We start from the raw sequence: 14,991 nt of genomic DNA on the forward strand, positions 1-14,991 counted from the left end.
ATGAAGGACACAGTTACTATGACAATGTAAATTGAAAGAATACAAAATAATTTAATTGAATATTGAGAATTTAGAATAACTGAGCTTGACCTCAAATAAAGAGTTATGAGAGGATTTCTCCCTGCCTTAGATGTCAGTTAATTTTACCAAACTTTTTTTTTCCTGTGATAATCATTTTGGTTATTAAGGATGGTTTTCTTGGGGCAGGAGGCATTTCTCTTTGTTTGGTGAGGTAGGATTCAAGTAGAGCTAAAATAGGCAATATGGGTGATATAAAAACATGTTATAATGATAAAAAATTTATTTTAAAACAATTGTTCATTAGATGTCCAGTACAAATTCACCAAACCTATGATCTCATAATGCAAGCACATATGTGTGTATGTGTGTCTCTCTGTTTGGCTATGTGAACATGTAAATTTCTGGTGTGGAAATTTATTCCATTGATGGTGACTGAACATTTCTTATCTATAAACTAGTCTAGAGAGTTGCTTGGGGTACTAAGAGGCAAAGTCACTTATTTCCTTTATCATATTGAAACCCCATGTTAGAGGCAACACTTAAAACTACATTTCCTTTAGTACAAGGATTCTCTTCCCTTCAGTAGACAATGCTACCATTCTGCCAACCCATAGAATGATAATAATTTTTAGTCATTAGAAATATCTTTAACATTGCCATTTAAGATGATGAGTTCTGTATGTCTGCAAGATACCAGCCTTCCCAAAATATATACAATAAATCATTCAGTCAAAGAACACATTTTTATTAAGCCTTTACTATGTGGCAGGCACTCTGTTAAGCTCTAAATGCAAAGAAAGACACAAAAAAGATCTTTCCCTTAAGGAACTTAATGAGGCAACATCTATATAACTAGTCACATATAAGGGCATATACAGAGTAGATGGACATAATAAGAGAGAGAAAGGTAGTGGGAGGACTGGGTAATGACTTCCTCAGAAAATGGAATTTCAAATGAGTCTTGAAAGAAACTAAGAGGCCAAGGTGAGGAGCTTAAGCATTTCAGGCATGAGTGACTACCAGAGTAAATGCATGGTTATAAGTGAGAGAACCCAGTGTTTGTGCATTTTTAGGTAGGTCAATGTAGCCGAGTTATCAAATACATGGAGGAGGTTAAGGCCAAAAAACGTTGGGAAAGATAGGAAGGGGCCTGTTAATGAAGTTTTAAATATAAAAAATACCATTAGTAGGAGTATGAATTCCTTGATTCCAATAGTAATGGATGCTGTAGTTTAGGATATTTTCAATTATTATGACTAATTATTCAGAAGTTAGGAAATAGACTGCTAAATGAAAATACTTAGAGGACAGCAAGATGGGTAGCTATGAAGGGTGAAAATAAAAGAATGCACAATGAAAAAAAAACTCTTTAAACTATTGTTTTTGGATCATTTATTTTTTCACTGGAAATGCCAGATATTCGTACTCAGAGTTTATTTTGTAAGTCAAATACAAAATTTCCAGTAGAATAATAGCCATAATACTATAACTACTAATGATGATAATCAAAACTGACTTTATATAGCATTTTAAAGTTTACAAAGAACTTTACATATCTTACCTCATTTGAGCTTCAAAATATCCTTGAGCTATTGATAAAATATTTTCCCTATATGAGAGATGATTTCTTAACTTTGGGCTTAATTTAGAATCCTCGCTCTCCTTCACCTCTCATATCTAATCACTTATCAAATCTTGGTTTTCTAACTGCCCAACCTCTTATATTCACCCCAGAAAGTAACTCTTTCTTTAAGAGTCAGCTTCAATACCATTGTCTGTTCTTTTCTTTTTTTTGTGCAGGGCAATGAGGGTTAAGTGACTTGCCCAGGGTCACAAGCTAGTGTCAAGGGTCTGAGGCTGGATTTGAATTCAGGTCCTCCTGAATCCAGGACCAGTGCTTTATCCACTGCACCACCTAGCTGCCCCTTCAGTACCATTTCTGCAAGAAACTTCCCCTCATCCTTCTTATATTCTCCCTCCCAAACTGTCTTACATATAACTATTTTGTATTTATTAGTAGTTATTAACTGTACATTCATTCTATAAATACAAATCTGCATATGTATGTTCATAATATACACATATGCATATAGAAACATATGTACATTCATAATATATATATATATATAACTAAACATTTTAAATATCCCTAGTGTTTAGCACAGTGGCTGGTATATAGTATTTAGTAATGCTTACTGCCTAACATTTATGTAAATATAGTCATATATACATTCATATATACATATATACAAATGTGCATGTTTATGCAAGTTCATAAGAATACATATTTGTATATGACTATATAAGTATTTTCAGTCTTTTCAGTTAGAATGTAAGCCCCTTGTTAGTGTATATATACATAGATATATAATTGTGCATATGTATATAATACACACATATGTATACATATATGCATGTGTGTGTGTGTGTGTATAGTTTCTAGCTCTGTGTATATCTGTGTGTGTGTCTATATGTATTTTGCTCCCTTCTGTTAGGATATAAAGTCTTTTATGAGTAGAGGCTTTTCCACTGTTTTATTCATTGTATTTATATTGCCAGCTCCTAGCATACTGTCTTGCTTATAATAGGCACTTAATAAATATTTTTGATTTATTGATTGATTGATGAGGAAATTGATCCTTAGAGATGTTATATCACTGATTCATATTTGCATAGCTATAATGGTTCTGAGGCAAAATATGAATCTAGATTCCCAGTCTAAAACTCAGATCATTTTTTTTTTCATTCCTCTGTCATACAAATCTTTTCTAATTCTAGAGTGGAAGACTATATATATATACACACACACACATATATATTGCCCCATCTCTGCCTTCTACTGTAAATGGTTTACTTTGGGGCCTCCACTTTCAAGGAGAAAAAATACTTCTTAGTGTTTGGAAATATCAAGGGTAGTAGCTCTAGGTATTCTGAAAGAACCTGCAATAGTTATAGTGACTTATTGTAGCAGCTTTATTTCCCCTTGCTCCCTATTTGTACAATTTGCATAATAGCCAAATTTACCTTCTTACTGAAATGTGGCCTCTCCTCCATATCAGGAAAAAATTTCTTCTTCAATCTTGCCTCTCACAATATTTTGCTTATTTCAAGAACCAGTTCATAGTGACCTTTTAAACCAGGAGTTTCTTTTTTAAAAAAACATTTTTCTTTGTATTTCCTTTTTTTCTTTCCTTCTTTCCTTTTTGTCATATAACCTCTAGTAATTTGGCAAAATCTCATGTATCATTTTTTGGAAATGGTTTTATATGGTGGCGCAGTGGAGGGCAGCTAGGTGGCGCAATAGATAGAGCACCAGTCCTGGAGTCAGGAGGACCTGAGTTCAAATCAGGCCTCAGACACTTGACACTTACTAGCTGTGTGACCCTGGGCAAGTCACTTAACCCTCATTGTCCTGCAAATAAAAAATAAAATGCACAGGATTACACATGAAATTAATTATGTTGAAGTACATTTAACAAAATAGACTTTATAAAGAATTCATATTCCCTGAAAACTCTCCATGGACCTCAAAGATTCTCTCCTATGGAAAACCTTTCCTGATCCTGCTGAAGGGGCAGCTTGGTAGTACAGTGGATAAATCACTGGCCTTGGAGTCGGTAGGACCTGAGTTCAAATCCAACCTCAAATATTTGAAAATTGCTAGATGTGTGACCCTGGGAAAGTCATTTAATCCCAATTGCCTCAAACATCCAGCACCATCTCCATTCATCCTGATGTATGTCTTGCCACTGGACCCAGATGAATCTGGATAAGACAGTGAGGTTAGTGACTTTTCACAGCCTCACAAATTCCTTCAAGTCATGACATCACTTCTTGATGTCATGATCTTTTTCGAGAAGGAAGGACAAACAACAACAGCAATAACAATATTCTCTACCTCCTCAAATTATGTTACATTGGGCTTTAATGTTTTCATGTTTTTCCACGGAGAATTTAAGTTATGGGCTACAAGGTTTGTGGTAGTATTTTTTTTTATCTTGTTTTCTTGTTTTTAATTTCTATCTCCAGAATAGCTAGCATAATTCCTTACACAAAATAGGTACTTAATAAATCCATATTGAAGGGAATAAAGTTAATGATCTTGATAATTCAAATTAGTTAATTCTAATTGGATCATTTTAACTATTGAAGGATTAGATCAAATCTGAATGTGTTGTTGACACAGTTTTAAGGTTACTTTTCAAATGGTTAGAAAGGGTGATGCTTAATATAAACCCCAGGATAACTCAAATGCACTGACAAATCATTATATGTTTCTCTTTTATTCTAAGTTTGCAAACAGGATTCATCATTCTGTGTATTGCTATAGAAGAAGAAAGTGGATCTCAGAATGTTTTACCCTCAAGATTTTGAATTCCCTTTTATTGGTATTTTAAAAAATATTTTATGTTAGATCAGAACATCATTATGGAAATCAGCTTTCACAATAAAGACTTGACTGTCTGTTGGATCATATTTGAATGACATTTTACTTAACCACCCTTGATTTCCAAAGCCTCAAATTAATTGGTCTCTCTGATGTAAAACTTCAAGCTCTTCCTTTCTTGGTTGCATCTCCTGGAATAGAAAAAAAAATGTTCTGTCTCTCCAAGCACTATGGCATTAGCCTAAGGCAGAATGATTCAACAATGAAAATTTTATTTCTGAAATATTTCTTCAATGTTCTTCTACTGTATATTAATAATAAAATGTCAAATATATATAATTTCTATTGTGTGGATAACAAAACTATCTAATCTTAAAATATGATTTTAAATCTAATTTCAGAATTGTTTCATGGTATGTTCATTTATTCTTATTGTAATGATAAAACAATTGCATGATTTGGAGAATTATTATGGTAGTGTCAATATAGAGAGCTTGTCTCAAAGTCGTTTTCCCATACTTACTGTATGACCTCCAAAAATCTTCTAAACTCTCTATTACAGCAAGCTCTCTTATATTGTTGGCGAATCAAATTTAGGAACCAAACAAGGGAACACACAATTGGAGAGAGATGAAAAAAACGGTTTTATGAGTGGTGTAAACTAAAGACCCTCTAGACAGAAAGAGTAAATAGATAGGGAATTTGAGAAACAGACCACAAGGCTGACAGAAGAATGATTTAGAAGCGATAGGGGATTTCAATAATATTAACATCCACTGGAGTAAAAAGAAAAAAATCTAATAACTTTTTTATTTGCCTTAGTGAAAATTACATCATCCAAACAGAAAAGGAACCATAAAGATAAATTGTACTCCAGATTTGATTTTAACTAAGAAAGAGGAACTGGCAGATAAAGTTACAGTGGTAGGAACTTGTAGAGAAATGTTGACTTTTAGTGTTTATGAAAAACAATAAGAAAAAAAATTAAGCATATACTGATATAAACCATAGATTTAGGGAAAATAGGTATCAAAATATTTAGGAAAAAATATAGATAAGATCTTATGGATTGAAATGTTACAGGAGAAGTTAGCCTATGAGAATGGGAGAAGTTGAAAAAATAATGAAGACCCAAAATGAGATCATTCTAATAGGGAAGAAAAAAATGAGATTTATATGAATAAATTGGTGTTGGTATATAAAGAACTCACAGACCAAATAAAATTAAAAAAAATAAATGTCACAAAGATAGAAGTAAGGCCAGATAACAGGATAAATATAAAAGCGTGTCATAATCTATTATACACAAGGTCATAATTGCTACAACTCAGAATAGTCTGAGACCGAGAAAGAAAGATAAGAACCACTTAAATGTGTTATCATTGTTTTCAGGGGATTTTTTTTTTTACCTCTATGAGGAGAAAAGCCAAGATCAAAGAAGGGATAGAACTTTTGCTTTGCCCTTATGTGATGATAACAGATGTCAGCAGAGAGGAGTCAGAGCTATTTCATTCTTATATTGCTTCTATGTTTTCCTAGTAAGAAAACTAACCTTCGTATCAATCAATTAACAAGTATTTTAAAGTGCTTACTAATCAATAGGTACTATATCAGGGGAGATACAAAGATAAGTGGAAACCTTTCATCCCTTGAAAAAGTTTATGCATAGGGGAAATAACTGAACACAATGATCACAAGTATTTAATGCCCAGTATATGTAAGGCCATAGGAAGAGAGCACCTAGCTATCCTGTATAAATTCTAATCATCTGGCCCTGATGAATTAACTTGACCTCATGGCATGGAAAGAAGTAGCAGATGTAATTGCTGAGCAACACGTTAGGAGGACATTCAAAACCCAAGGTGTACCAAAGTAAAGCAAGTAGGATGGTGAAGGGTCCTTAGTCCAGGTATTATGAACCTAGATAGAACAAATTATCCAGATTCACAACAGAAGACTGGAGGAAGGGTGTGGTAAGATATACAATTAAGTATTTGAGGAGCTCTCTTACAGAGAGAAGGATTAGAATTTTTATGCTTCTCCCCAGATGGCAGTAACCAGAGCAGTACATGAAAGGTGCAAATGAGCCAATTTAGGAAGTATAAAGATTTATAACATAAAGAAAAATCTGCATAATAATTAGAGAAATAAAAAAAACATGGTTGCCTACCTCGAGTCATCCTTTTGCATATTCAAGCAAAAGCAGAAATACCATTTGTCAAATATATTATGGCAGGGATATCATATGTGTGTAAATTGGACTAGATTGATACTGAGGTCCCTTAAGACACTTAAATATTGTGATTTTATGATTGTTCTGAAAGGGTGAAAGGAGATTGGACACAATGATTCCCTATATTGATGGGAACCAGTCCACAAAAATACAGAGCAAATTATAGCATTTGATTAGATAAATGTCAAGTGGAAAAAGTATTAGTAATAGTCATTATTGTCATAATTATAATAGAATATACAAAAATACAGGTGTGTGCATATATTGTGCCTAGTAGTTTTATAGCTCTTTAAGGTTAACCCAGCTTTTTTTTACATATATCATCTCATTTTGTCTTCATGATCATGATGGAGGTAGGGACTTTATTATCTCGATTTAAATCGAGTGAGACTGACAGAAGTTAAGATTTTTTTTGCCATGATTGCCATTCTGGTCTTCCTGTCTCCACATCTAATATTCTCTCTTACATCACTTGGTGACATTAAATGTAGTGGGTGAATTCACATAATTTTCATTGTAGGAAGTGAAATTAACTTAATAGCAAGACAATCTTATTTCATGGTATATTTGTAAGGATGCTGGATTTGGATTGAGAGGAATTTAGAAAAAAAAGTATACTTCTACTACTTACCAACACTGTTATCTTAGGAAAGTCATTTCTCTCTCTAAACTTTAGTTTCTTCACCTATAAAATTAAAGATTTAGTTTCGAGATAATCTTTAAGATTCTTTTGTACTCTAAATTTATTTCCTTTATCATTGTCACATATTAACTTCTAAATGTGTCCAAAACAAGAATTAGGTACATCCTACTTTTTTTCTTTCCTATTCAGTATGAATTAATGATGAATCTGAACTAAATAAAAAATATTACAAAATACTGAATTATGGGATTATCCTATATAAACATGACATGTTGCAAGACTCAGTCATAATGATTTTAACTATCAAAATTAAAAGGGACAGGGGCAGCTAGGTGGCGCAGTGGATAGAGCACCGGCCCTGGAATCAGGAGTACCTGAGTTCAAATTCAGCCTCAGACACTTAACACTTACTAGCTGTGTGACCCTGGGCAAGTCACTTAACCCCAATTGCCTCACTAAAAAAAAAAAAAAATTAAAAGGGACAATAAAAAATTTCCTCTCGATGTTTATGAGAGTGTAACATTCACATACAGGTCAAAGAATCATTTCAAAACTGTTAAATGAATTTCTTAATATAGTGAGCATAGAGAAGTAAATGATTAGTATTTGAGTTCTTGAGATCACTTTAAAGTGATACTTTAGGTAACTTTTAGGTTCCATAGACTAGTTTCACTTTAGTGGAATATCTGAATTAGAAATGTGTGTAAAACTGGAGTAAAACCTGAAACTTGATGATAAAGATATCTTTTAAAGCAGCCTATTTCCTTGAGTGGGTTTAGTTCATTAAAAGTAGAAAATTAAGAGAGGGAGTACTGACAAGAGAATTGAGGCATACTATAGAATTCCTTTCAAAACTAAACATGAAAGTAAAACTGTGTCACAATCATAATTAGTTTTTGTCCTCAAACTGTCCTTGATAGCTTAAATGTATCTATGGAAAATACCACTTTCTTTAGCAATGGTTGGAACTAGGTCATTATGTATCTAAAAAATCCCAACCACCTTTGGGGAATATAATGAATGGGATGAGGGGGCATAAGGGGTGTTCAAGTGTTTAAATTTCTAGGCCTATTTTTCACATTTTATTTTCACTAAATTAGATTACATCCTGTCAAAAATCTCATACTAAATCTCAGAATAAAATATAATTCAATTCAAGGAAAATATATTCAAAATATCTGGAGTAAAGGATTCTATGTGAGGTTATATAGGGCAAAAACGGTTCCTAACATCAAGGTGCTTACACTCTTTTAAAAGATAGATTATTCAAATAGGTAAGATAATTTGATGAAGCACAAGTATTAATAAGTGTGGGGATGGTTAAGAGAAGATTTAAGAAAAGAGGTAACATCGAAGCCAACAAATATACAAAATAAAATGTATATTAGTGCACAGAAGCTAATGTAGTTTGTTTATCCCTTTTTGCTAAGTGTCCCCTTTCAGCTCTGGTTGTAGAAATATTCGGACTCATTTCAGTCTATGGACAACATGACTTCAAAGTAGGAAGAGAAGGATAAAGCTCTTTATTGTATGTGCCATCCCACCACCTTCTTGGAGTCTCAGTGAATATTACTTAAAATTTCGATTTTGATTTATGGCTAGGAAAAGGAAATAAAAAGATACTCAATATACAATTTGTGTCATGTATGGGACAGCTTTTTTGTTCTCGCACAAAGAAATGCTGAACCCCCAAATCTCACAAATGTACATTAATACATAGTCGGGGTAGAACACAATACCTTACAAGTACTGTTCTGTTCTCTCACAACTTGAGAACAAAAGTCACTAAAACTTAAAGTAATTTGCTGGAATGCTGAATTGGCATTTGATATTTCAATAACACTGTGAAAATAGTTCACTTGAGGTCTCTGGCAATAAGTGCCAAAACTAAGTATTTTCTCATTCTCTTGGTGATGCTTATCATCTTTAAGTAATGATAGAGGGTTCGCTAGTCCCAAAGGGCCAGTCAGTGCCAATTGGCAGACAAGTTCTCTGAATTTCTCTGGCTCACAGTAGTGTCTCCAAATCTGGAAATACCACTTTGGGATCTTTTTGCCACCTAAATTCAGGTAAGAAAATAAATATTAGAGGCAGTTCCAAATTCAGGCTCAGGATTACCTTGATAGGATGTATACTTTACTGCCATGTAACTACAACTACCATTTTGAAAGTAAAAGAAGGATAGAAGCTCTGCTGCAACCTATTATAAAGAGGTCCTAATATTTGAGTTATACATTATATATTTATGTATATATAATGTATAACTCAATATATATATATATATATATATATATATATGGGTGGATGGATATATATATGGATAGACATATCCTTTTCACAGTCCACTGAGTGGAGCATAACCTGATTTAGGGTCCAAATCCTCTCTAATACACTTTTGATGTAGTCTCTCACTCTTTATCCATACAGTGAGGGAGATAGGAAACACCTAGAATTTCCTTTTAAATTTCAAAGTCATTTATTCCCATGTATTTCCGTGGAATAACTACATGGAATATGTTCTAGTATAATTGAGGTACCAAGATGGTGCAGTGGATAGAGCACTGTGCATGGAATCAAGAAGTCTTGAGTTCAAATTCAGCCTCAGTCACTTAATAGTCAGGAGAAGTTACAACATATTTGCTTCAGTTTCCTCAACAATAAAATGGGGATAATAGAGCACTTACCCTCTTGGGTAAAGTATTTATCAAAGTTCCTGGCACATGCTAGGCATTTTGTAAACGTTAGCTATTGATATTTCTATTAATAGTTAGTACATGAAAGATATTAAGAATTCTAAAAAGTGAAGATGAAGAGTAAGTGAATTCCAGTCTTCTTATAAAATGTATAAATACATAGATAGCAACAGGGATTATAGTATGGAATCTCTGGGAATTCATTTAAATTCAGCAAATATTGCTTCCTCTCATATGCCAGCTATTTTGCCAAGCATTTGTTGTGAGGGAAAGAAAAAATGGTTTCACAATTAAAAACATTTTATATTATATTGGGGTGAAACAATCTAAACAAAAATGAATAAAATCAAAATATGTGTAAAAGAAACACAATATAATTAGGAATCAGGAGAACACTAATACCCAGAAATTAGTAGAAGGCCTCTTATAGGTGATGGTCTTGTTTAAGATTTTAAGGGAGCCTCGGGTTTCTATTGTTCTGTAAGAAACGATAAGTAGATAGATTTCAGAAAATCCTGGAAAGACTTGCATGCATTGATGCTGAGTGAAATGAGCAGAACCAAGAGAATATTGTTGTTTTTTTGTGGTGGGGGGGAAGTTGTGGGGCAATGAGGCTTAAGTGATTTGCCGAGGGTCACACAGCTAGTGTCAATACCAAGAGGACATTGTACAGAGTATCAACAGCATTGTGATATGATCAACTGTGATAAATTTAACTCTTCTCAGTGATACAAAATAATGCCAAAAGACTTATGGTGGAAAATGCCCTTCATATCCAGAAAAAGAAGTGTAGAATCTGACTGCATATTGAAACATATTTTAATTTTTGTTATTATTCTTGTTTATTTCTTCTTGCCTTTTTTTCTTTTTGTTCTGATTCTTCTCTTACGACATGAATAATGTGGAAATGTTTAACATGATTGTAATGTATAAGCTAGATCAAGCTGCTTGCTGGCCTCAGGAGTGGGGAGGGAGGGAGAAAAATTTGGAACTCAAAAATATATGCATATAATAGGGAAAAAATTTTAAAAATAAAAAAAATAGGGAATCACAAAACCTTCTTGAAGAAGGGAACCGAACCCCTAGATGTGTATCAATTTAAATTGGGTAGCTACATGGAGGAAAGATTAGAGAGATCAGAAACTGGAGGCAGGAGGACCCACAATGAAGTGATTACAACAGCCTAGTCAAGAAGTGATGAAGATGTGAATGAGTACTGGCTTTGTTTTTAGTGAATGTTTATAACAATTATATTAGAGTTCTTTCTCACCTATAATCTTTAAGACTTGCCAAATGATTCAGTCAGATGAAGTACAGAGTTGTTGTTTTTTGTTTGTTTGGTTTTTTTGGCAGATGAGTGTTAAGTGACTTGCCCAGGGTCACAACACAGCTAGTAAGTGTCAAGTGCCTGAGTCCAGATTTGAACTCAGGTCTTCATATCCTTCATATCTTCATATCAGGTCAGTGCTTTATCCACTGTGCCACATAGCTGCCCCATTCAGAGATGTTTCAAATATGAGTCTGTGATTGTGAATTTGGTTTACTGGGAACATAGACATACCCTTGACAGAAATTACAGGAATTTGGAGAAAGGTCAATTATGGGGGGGGGGGGATAATTTGTATTTTAAATGTTGCATTTGGGACAGCACTAGTTCAAGTATATTAACATAAACAATAGTCAATTTGTGATATCGGAAAAAAAAAGAAATGAGCTGGTTATATTGATTCTGGAGTTATTAGAATAGAGATTACAATTGAAATCATGAGACGACTGAGGGATAAATTTAGTAGAGAAGAGGTTAAAAGGTAGAGTCTTGAGAAATAGTGGGAAACTGAGCAGATATATATGTTACTCATGCAAAATAATGAAATGTTGAAAATGTCAAAAAGTGTGGAAAAGGCAAGTGCAATAAGAAAAATGGCTTTTCAAATAGAAAATCATTGGGCAATTTTTGAAAGTAGTTCTAATAGAGTGGGGAAACTGGCTGTAAAGTAGTGGTAATGGGATGAAATGTAAATGGTGGGGGAAGTAGAGGCAAAGTACAGAGTGCATATTCTTTTATTTTGGCTGGCAAATGGGTATGATGAGGTTATATTTAAATTATTAATTATTTCTTTGTTTTTGTGTTTATTTGGTGGAAAGACCTGGGGATATTTTTAGGGACAAGGAAGCAGCTAGCAGATTATAAAACAATGAGTACAAAAGTTACATAAGTAGAGAATTAGAGAAATTTTGAAAGTGCAGGCTTTCAGAAGAGATGGGAAGAAAGGATCGAAGGCAAAATAGAAGTAGTGGTCTTGGCAAGGAGAAAATGCCATCTCTTTGCCATGTGAAAGAACAAAGAAGGAAAGAATGATGGATGAAATGGAGGGGTTATATAGTTTGGAATAGGGCCTGTGGGGAAACACAATTGTAACTGGCCTCAAGTAGGAAATTCACCCTATCACTGTTTTTCTAATTCAAAGTTACATAGAAAAAAAGGTCTTTTTGATAAAATAGATAAATTGTATTGATCAGTAGACAAATGAGGGATATTTTACTTAGTTGATGCAATTAATTTTTTTCATATTAATATTATGACACCTCTTTTGCCAAATGCTTTAAAAGGATGAATGCTTTGAGATAAGAAAGTAATTTCTTTGTACTGCTTTTCAATTATTGCTTCAAAACAGCTTCCTCTTACATCTCTTCTTCCTATGCTCCAAGCTTTACTTTGAGAAACATTGCAGCAAAAAGAAACAAAATCTTCATGTTATCAATCTATCAATCCTCTCTTTTTTAGTCAGTGATATATTCAGTTATCTTTTCATATCAATTCTAAAAATATTCATGAAAATTCCCTTCCCCTTCCAAAAATGTACCACTTCCAGACTTGGACTTAGGTATTGCTTATCAGGTTTTTTTTTTTTAAACTAAATTCTCCCATAACTAGGATGTCTACCCTCACCCCCAAGCACATATACTACCACTGAAAAGTAATGGGGCAGACCATCTGTTCCAGAAGTTACATAGAAAGCCTCTGTAGCTACAGATATCTCTAAGAATTTCATTCTTTTTATCAAGCATGGCCCAAGGATATACAGGACAGATGTGATTTTGGTCATTTTGTTGGTTTAGAAAGTCTTCCTCATTGGATGTATTCTAGCCTAGTAAACTTCCACTTGTTGGATTCTAGTGAAGATTTTAGTGAGGATATTCTGAGTAGTGTTGCATAACAGAGTTGGCATTGAAGCCAAGAACACCTTAGTTTATGTACCATCTCTGATACATACTTGCTGAATGATGCTAACACATTACTTTACCTCTCAGGGTTCTAGACAACTCTTTAAGACTATAAAATAGAGAGAAAGTGATGACCTATATTAAGAATTTTTTTAAGTAGTACCTCCCTATAACTAAGGCAATTATTCTGAGAAAATTAGGTGAGCAGTAGATAGAGTGATTGGTTGGAAGTCAGGAACACCTGAGTTCAAATTTGGCTTCAGCTACTTCTCTGCTGTGTGACACCGGGGAATTTACCTAATCTTCATTTCCCTCAGTTTCCTCATCTGTAAAATTTGCATAATCATAGCATCTACCTTCCAAAAATGTCGTGAAGATCAAACGAGATGTTTATAAAGTGCTTAGTACATTACCTAACATATAGTAGGTCCTTCATAAAGGTTTGTTCTATTCCCTCTACCAATGAAATAATTCCAAGTCAATTCCTGATATTGTTTGGACTAGATGATTGCTAAGTTGTCTTCAAACTTTTGAAATTTGGAGTTTCTGCTTCTGTGATTTCCATGCCTTTAATTTAACAAAAGTTTAGAAACATCTGTGCATACAAAAACAAAAATGAAAGTTTCCCCTTCTTACCCAGATTTCCTGAAGTATAATGTAAATACAACTGGTCAGGGCTATAGATGTGTGTGTGTGTGTGTGTGTGTGTGTGTGTGTGTGTGTGTGTGTATTCCATGCAGAACTAAAGTAAATTCCATTTTTGACATTTACTTAACTAATAGACCAGTGATATGCTAATAGATATCAGAGGTTACCTGGTTTTAGAAAAATATATTGGGGAGGTAGAGCCAAGATGACAAAGGAAAGTCAGTGACTTCCCAGAGCTCTCCCCATGATCTGTCCAAATACCTTCAAATAATGCCATAAGACAATTCCTGGATCAGCTGAACCCACAAAAGGATAGGGTGAGATCATTGTCCAGCCAAAGACAGCTTAGAAGGTTGGCAGAAAAGGTCTGTCATACCTGGGTGAGAGTGGAACCCAGACCTGGGTCATGCTGGCAAAGATCGAGCCCCAGGCTGTGCCAAAGAAGCAGGCCTGTGGAGCCTCAGCATCAGCTGAAGCAGAAGCTACTTCTGGAACTCAGATCACAGTCCAAAGAGGGGTTCTAGTGGTGGGGGGTGAGATTTTAGGGGTCTTTGCTGGTGCTGAGGCAGAACTCTGTTGTGTTGTCTGTGCCAGGAACCAGGAAGCAGTCTTGAATGACAATCAGGGTGTGGGAGGGGCGCAGGCACACTTGAGCTTGTAGTCACAGTGAAACAGAATTCTATTCCTGGTTTAAAGAGCAAGCAGGCCTGTGGTTACTTACAGACCAGAGTACAGGCCAGGGAAGTGTAGAACATGCCTCTGGTTAAATCATACCACCTGGGACTCCCTGGAGCTTGGGACAGTGCACCCTGGAAGCGTGTAACTTGGGGAAAATTCTAAAGAAAGAAAGAAAATATTTTGACTTCTGTTTTGTTGTTGTTGTTATTGTTTTTATGGAAAATATTATATCTAGATGAATATAATTAAATGGATTTAATCTTTATGAATGGCTGCTTTAAAGATTAGTGGTGAGGTAATATCTGGGAAAGATGCCAGAGATTTAGAACTGTAAGGAACTAGAGATCATTTATTCCATCTCACATTTTACAGATAAGACAAGTAAGGCCTAGAAAGGTTAAGTGATGTCTTTTTAGTGAAGTGCCCCAAAGATCTATTTTTATCCTTCACCAATGTGATTACC

The 14,991-nt window shown here is 34.3% G+C and overlaps 2 protein-coding genes across 2 annotated transcripts in view; both read left to right on the forward strand.

Annotated features, from left to right (window-relative positions):
• The window catches only part of DPP10 (dipeptidyl peptidase like 10), an 883,075-nt gene that overhangs the window by 114,957 nt on the left and 753,127 nt on the right, over positions 1-14,991 (forward strand).
• Positions 14,257-14,991, forward strand: part of LOC122746113 (40S ribosomal protein S20-like) — a 75,615-nt gene continuing 74,880 nt past the window's right edge. Inside the window, 1 exon segment of the mRNA XM_043991596.1 lies at positions 14,257-14,476. Within this exon segment, the coding sequence (XP_043847531.1) occupies positions 14,257-14,476 (220 nt within the window).

This window comes from Dromiciops gliroides, chromosome 3 (genome assembly GCF_019393635.1).
Source record: "Dromiciops gliroides isolate mDroGli1 chromosome 3, mDroGli1.pri, whole genome shotgun sequence".
NCBI lineage: Eukaryota > Metazoa > Chordata > Mammalia > Microbiotheria > Microbiotheriidae > Dromiciops > Dromiciops gliroides.